Raw genomic sequence first — 6,960 nt, forward strand, 5'->3', positions numbered from 1 at the left:
ACATGAGGCACGTCTAGTACGCGTCTTCACACTGCACAAAGTACTGTGTGAGGCCCTAAAATTCTTAGCCACAAAGTGCCTAGTTTCTCCCACAGTGTGTAATGAGTGAAGGAAGTGTCTCACCCAAACCAACACTCCAGCAGCCAGGCCAACAAAACAAAATGAGACACAGAGACAGAAACAAGCCATGACGGTGTACAGTAACGCTTGGAAGGGCAGTGTGGCGTGCCCTGTTGTCTGTTTCCAAGTGGCCGCCACTGATTCACTGCCAGCCAGTCAGTCAGTCAGTCAGTCAGTGAAAACAAATGAGCAATGGACAGCAACAAGTGCTGACAACAATGTGTGGAAGGCAATGCACCGGCACACCTTTTACCTGTGTTAGTTTACCCAGTTAGCGTATCAACCCAGAGGGTCAGAAATCCACGGGGACCGACCCAGAATAGTTTTATGCATCAATCCAGGACGTTAATGTAATGGAAAATAGCCAAGTGTTCATGAGTGTCAGTACTGACACAGCTTAGGGGGTCGAGGGGAGATGGCCCCCAGCTAGGTAGGTTAGGTTAGGTTTTGCTTGGTTACTGTAAATTTATTGGGCACTCAGCAGTGTGGGGTGCAGAAATATGCAGCGAGGGACGGGGCGGCATACGTGGTCCAATCCGCCGTTCAGTGTTGTGAGAAATACTTCTGGCAGAAATAAGTGGCTCTGGTGTCCACCACGCAGGGGGAATACACGGCAGGAAAACATTACTTTGCCTGGTGTTGTTCTAGTTTGTCCACTTGTGATCTTTGTGAGCACTGAGTGAAATGTAGAAACAGTGGGAAAGTTGAACTATGAGTTATTTTGCGATGCAGCTGCGGGCTGCTGTGGGTATACAACAGGCAGCCTCGGTGCCCTGCAGTCCATCGCCAGCTGTGCTGAGCTGCTATGTAGATAACGTGCACACAACATACTCAATAAGAAAACTATATACCGATGTTTATTAGGTTCGTCGGTAATATATATATTTTTTTTCCGCTGCTTATAATGGACTTTTGGCGTTAGTGGACTAAGCTTCCCCCCAAGTTAGTTTGTTATATGGAGGGTTTACTGTATGTGTGCCTTCTTGGTGTCCTGCGGGGCTTGGCGAGGGAGGCAGCGATACAAAAACTGTAAGGCATTGCTGCCCATATATAACTTTTCCCATAAGAATATGTATTCCTACTACACAAGCTCATTTGTCGCCCACATAGTCACACAGTAGTAGCCGTGCTTATTGTATATATGAAGGCAAGGTAAGGGAAGGGAAGGGTGTGAGGTATAATGAATATATAAAGAAATTAGAAAAAAATTGAACCCAAAATAGATGTATGTGAAAGTTGGGTTACAGTGAAATCAAATTGTGGAGTCCGTTCTGGCATAGGCTCCCGCTGGTCCATTTCTCCCCTCTGCTCTGCCACACAGTCCCAACACCTATTTTTTCCTCTCATTTGTTACCTACAGCTTACATATGAGAGGAAGAGATAGGTGTTGGGACTGTGTGGCAGAGCAGAGGGGAGGAAAGGACCCGCGGGAGCCTACGCCAGACCGGCCTCGACATATTTGGAAGACTAGAGGTAAGGTTGAGTTAGGTGTAAAGAAAATGCTCCAAGTCTTCCATCAGTCCTAAATGATCCAAGTGAACTGAGTCATGGATCTAGGTTTTATAATATAACACTAAACACATAAACAAAAATAGATGTATGTGAAGGTTGGGTTAGGTAAGGTTGAGTTAGGTATAAAGAAAATGCCCCAAGTCTTCCATCAGTCCTAAATGATCCAAGTGAGCTGAGTCATGGATCTAGGTTTTATAATATAACACTAAACACATAAATAAAAATAGATGTATATGAAGGTTGGGTTAGGTAAGTTTGAGTTAGGTATAAAGAAAATGCCCCTATTTACAAGTCTTCCATCAGTCCTAAATGATCCAAGTGAGCTGAGTCATGGATCTTATAGTATAACACTAAACACACAATACCTGCTACTGAAATAAACAAAAAATAGAATAGAATAGACATAGAAAGGACAGTTTGGGCACAGCGATTCTTAAGGTGTGTGTTACCGGGCGCTGGCAACCTGCTGCGTCAGATTGCACGGATAATTTATGGTAGCCTCTGCGCAGGAAACACTCGTCGGGCTCAGTAATAAATAACAACATATAACAATAGCAAATAGTCACACCACGGTTTACCAGCATAATTTGTAATGTTATTTTGCTCACAAACAACGAAGCCAGATTGTCGTACACGGCTTCTCATATTTACCAATTTTCAACCCCAAAAACATCTGGACCCAAGTAACTACATTAATTTACAGTTCTCACTAAAATAATTAATTCCTGATGTTTCTTGGCCATAGTTAAGCATCAGAAACCAGTAAATAGGGTCCTCTGAGTACGACAATCTGGCAAGCTGGCTCACAAACCCCAAAATGAACGCACACTGTACTGCTCAAAACACCAAGAACACACACTACAGCACAGGCGTAAGTGTTCAGGAGGGCTTGAGTGCCACCTCTGTGAGTGTACAATGCTGACTGAGACCCCATCCACATTGTTTTATGCTCTGAGCACGCTCATCTTGCAGCGAACAAAAGGCTGCCACCTTCAATTTGTACAAACAGGATGCTGCTCCTACACCACTTGTATTTAAATCATTAATTACTCACTTATTTTTAAATGATCTTTTGGCATCAAAGAATGTAAACAAGTTTTTACAAAAGGTCATTTAGACTTACAATGGAGGAAGTAATGTATGCCCTGTAACTTATGTGTGTGATGAACTACCTAAAAGTTCTCTGGCATCCCCACTGAGACTTTAAATGGATTAATTTTGTTAAAATGGTCATCATGAATCTTGGAATTAGTTTAATTTAATTATTACATTTTTCTTGATTTTCCCTCTCATGGTACTTTTTATTATACAGTATAAGGAAATTGTACAATCCCAAAACTTTCCAATATTTTATTTGCTGGGTAACTTTTCTAAAGTAAATAATCATCAAATATCAATCTGGATACAGAGCCACCTTGATAGTAGTGGCCAGTTTCTATCAAAGGTTACCGTAAGCATGTATGGCATGTCATAAACTGCCTATAATTTTATTAGTGGTACAGTGTTGCTGTGTTGATTGTATTCAATATAAACTGTTTTCTTTAATATTGTGTGACAGTTTTTCCTTAGAAAGGTAAATTATTATGTTCTCTCTGGTAAGAGTTAGGTAATTTATGATCTAATATTACTATGAAGGTAAAAATCATATATAGCATTGGAAAGAGCTCATTAAAAGGAACATTTTGAGTGGTAAATGATCTCTCTAAGTTAAATTTTCAGGGAGATATGGGCATTTTACTTTCAGCTACCCCGGATTTACGTGTCAAAATTTTCACCCGATATAGTGAAATTGAGCCTAAATTTCTCACGTGCTGCCAGGTTTCAGAAAGTGTACTACCCTGATTTTTCTGATAATTCAAGGAGCTATAAAACACAACACTTAGGGTACATCTTATGCACACGGAAACCCCCCAGGCCATGGACTGATGTGATGATGTGGCTAGTGCACATAGAGAGAGGACAAACACCCCTTCAGTGTGTGTAAGGAAGGAGCTCTCAGTTCTCGGCTAAGGGAGGAGCGTCAAGCTGTGCCGGGAACTGAGGGAAGGACAGTGTGTGGACAGACTCCTGGGCCATCTCAGCACCCAAGCACACATTTGACAAGGCTTTCCCAGGAGTTGTGGGAGGCATTTCCAGGGGTAGTTTTCTGACCCTGGTGTTAGTGTGACCCTTCTTCTGTACCAGGAACCTCTATAGAACACATTTGACAAGGCTTTTGTAGGAGTTTTGGGCATTTCCAGGGATAGTTTTTTTTACCCTGGTGGTAGTGTGACCCTTCTTCTATACCGTGAACTTCTGTAGAACACATTTGACAAGGCTTTTACACATTTGCCAAGGCTTTCCTGTGAGTTGTGTTGGTAGTGTGACCCTTCTTCTGTACCAGGAACCTCTATAGAACACATTTGACAAGGCTTTTGTAGGAGTTTTGGACATTTCCAGGGATAGTTTTTTTTACCCTGGTGGTAGTGTGACCCTTCTTCTATACCATGAACTTCTATACAAAATTGGATAGTTTTTTGACCCTGGCAGTAGTCTGACCATTCCTCTGTACCTTGAACCTAAAAAACACACATTTGCCAAGGCTTTCCTGTGAGTTGTGGGAGGCATTTAAAGGGGTAGTTTTATGACTGTTGGTAATGTGACCCTTCCTCTGTACCATGAACCTCTATAGAACACATTTGACAAGGCTTTTGTAGGAGTTTTGGGCATTTCCAGGGATAGTTTTTTGACCCTGGTGGTAGTGTGACCCTTTGTACCATGAACCTAAGAAACACATTTGACAAGGCTTTCCTATGAGTTTGGGGCATTTCCAGGGGTAGTTTTATGACTCTGTTGGTAGTGTGACCCTTCCTTTGTACCATGAACCTAAGAAACACATTTGACAAGGCTTTCCTAAGAGTTTGGGACATTTCCAGGGGTAGTTTTGTGACTGTTGGTAGGGTGACCCTTCTGCTGTACCTTAACCCGTCCACTGCGATTGGCACAGATTTGGTTTTCACAGTTATCCTGGTAACATATACTCCCTGGTCTTTCTCTGCCTCTGTGGTGGATAGTAGAGTGTTTCCCATGTGGTATTGGTGTGCTGGATTTCCCCTCCCAAGGTGCAGGACTACATTTTTCTTCATTGAATTTGTATCAGCCACTTTTTGTTCCATTCCTGTAGCTTGGTGAGGTCTGACTGTAGGAAATACGCAGTCAAGGGGTTAAACCTAAGAAACACACATTTGCCAAGGCTTTCCTATGAGTTGTGGGAGACATTTCCAGGGGTAGTTTTATGACCCTGGTGGTAGTGTGACCCTTCCTCTGTACCTTGAACCTAGAGGAAAGGAAGGAAGGAAGGAAGGGTTGAAAGTTGAAAAGAATTTGTTTTTTATATGAAAATGTATCTTAAGTTTTATACAGATTAATACCTCCTTACTTATATTACAGGGAGAAGAAGAAGAGGAAGAAGAAGAAAGAGGAGGAGGAGGAGGAAGAGGAAGAGGAGGACACAGGAATTCCTTGGTGAGTGTTACTTCCATTTATCAATATTTCCTTGTTGACTTTTTCATTTTCTTCTCTGTAATTATTGCTTCTGGTATTTCTCTGAAGGAAGGGGGGGGAGAGAGAGAGAGAGAGAGAGAGAGAGAGAGAGAGAGAGAGAGAGAGAGAACATGGCAGGCTTTTTGATAAGTTTTCCTTTCTATAAAAAGTTTTAAAGTAACTCAGAAGGAAGGCTTTTCATGGATTACTACTTTCCCTTTTTGTGTGAAGTTGAGTCATGGGATTGTACGGAATTTTGCTGGTAATATTTTTATACCTTTTTTTCTACCATTCAATTACTGTGTGTGGTAGATGGTTGACATTCGGTAGGCTGGTAGATGGGTCCTTTGACTATGTTCAGATGAATTTTGGTTGATTTTGGTTGATTGTGGTGGTCAGAATAGAGAGTCATGCATTAAGTGTGGGTTTCAGGACTGTAAAGAATTTTTGTAATATTGTCAATCTTTTTCTCTACCTTTCAGTTACTGTGTTTGGCAGATGGTTGATGTTCGGTAGGCTGGTAGATTGGTCCTTTGGCTAGGTTGGGATGAATTTTGGTTGCTCTTGGTTGATTGTGGTGGTCAGAACAGAGAAAGAGAGAGTTCAATAATCCAAACAGTCATCCGAGAAGCACATCACTGCCCCATTTCCATCGCTCCAGTCAGGGAGGGAACGGAGGGATATTTGGAGGCTGGAGGAGAGGGAGGAAGAGAGAGGATTTAAGATAGACTGAAGGAGAGGGAGGAAAAATAGGGAGAACTTGGGACAAAATGAAGTAAAAACTCTCGTTAGTAAAGTGTGTGTCATCATCATCATCTGCTCCCTCTCTCTCTCTGAAGCCTGAGTATATACAGTTAAGGAAGGGTCACTCTACAGGCAGAATAATCATATGTTCACCTTTCAATAAATGTCGTAATAACCACTAAAACACACCATGAAAATACCTCCTGTTCCCTCTCACTGAAGCCTTAGTACATGCTGTCAACAAAGGCTCATATTGTGGGCAGTATAATAATAGTCATATGTTTACCTTTCAAAACGCTGTAATAACCACTAAATTATACTGTGAAATAATGTCAAATTTCCGCTGGATATTCACCGTTCCTTTCTCTAGTAGTTTGACGAGAAGCCTTACCACTTAATCGCCCCATTTAACCTCTGAGGACTGCTTTGTTTACCTTTCATAAACGTCATAATAACCACTAAATTACCCTAAATTACCCCATGGAATAACATAAAATTTTCACTGTACATTCACCATTCCTTTCTTTAGTAGTTTGATGTGAAGCTTTACCTCTTAACCCCCTCATTTGACCTCAGGGTAATGCTTTCCATCAGGTTTCTCAGGGTAGCAGTATTGAGCGAGTCCCAAGCTTGCTGCACCCATGGTAATATTGGTACTGTCGATGTGTCGGCCTCCCTTATCCTGGGTGTTAATATTGCTCACTGTGCTGTATGGGTGACAGGTCTGGTGCATTCACAGGCTATATATAAGAAAACAGCTACGTGGCTTGATTTTTAGGTTAACGTCAATATCCTTATATGTCATGGGCTCCCCTCACAACTATTTCCCAAAGCCACAGAGAAGATGAACCAGGTTGTCATGGGTGGTTTTCCCATTCATGGCATATAAGTCATCATTCTGCCACAAACTTGAAGTCCCTACGTCATGTTGTTGTGACGTTACAAAGTGCAGTGACGTTAGGCTTTCAGTAGGTCTTCATTCTGAGCGCTGGGTAGGTTGTGCTTAACTTGGTGTGGCTAACATTCCTCCTACTCCATGCACACAGTCTTGCAACTACAAAG

At 42.0% G+C, this 6,960-nt stretch overlaps 1 protein-coding gene across 11 annotated transcripts in view; it reads left to right on the plus strand.

The window, feature by feature from the left end:
• The window catches only part of LOC126989924 (PH domain-containing protein DDB_G0287875-like), a 55,068-nt gene that overhangs the window by 47,194 nt on the left and 914 nt on the right, over positions 1 to 6,960 (plus strand). For 5 of the 11 annotated variants that reach the window (XR_007743868.1, XR_007743871.1, XR_007743876.1 and 2 more), the window contains one exon: positions 5,062 to 5,136. The exons of 3 other annotated variants lie outside the window; for them this stretch is intronic. Coding sequence is in view for 4 of the 8 variants with exons in the window: in XM_050848526.1 (XP_050704483.1) it covers positions 5,062 to 5,136 (75 nt within the window). In the remaining 4 variants the exon portion in view is untranslated. Of the gene's footprint in view, positions 1 to 2,377; positions 2,436 to 5,061; positions 5,137 to 5,636; positions 6,807 to 6,960 lie in introns of those variants that run through there. 3 more of the 11 variants (XM_050848524.1, XM_050848525.1, XR_007743874.1) reach the window with 3 other exon arrangements.

This window comes from Eriocheir sinensis, unplaced genomic scaffold (assembly GCF_024679095.1).
Source record: "Eriocheir sinensis breed Jianghai 21 unplaced genomic scaffold, ASM2467909v1 Scaffold138, whole genome shotgun sequence".
NCBI lineage: Eukaryota > Metazoa > Arthropoda > Malacostraca > Decapoda > Varunidae > Eriocheir > Eriocheir sinensis.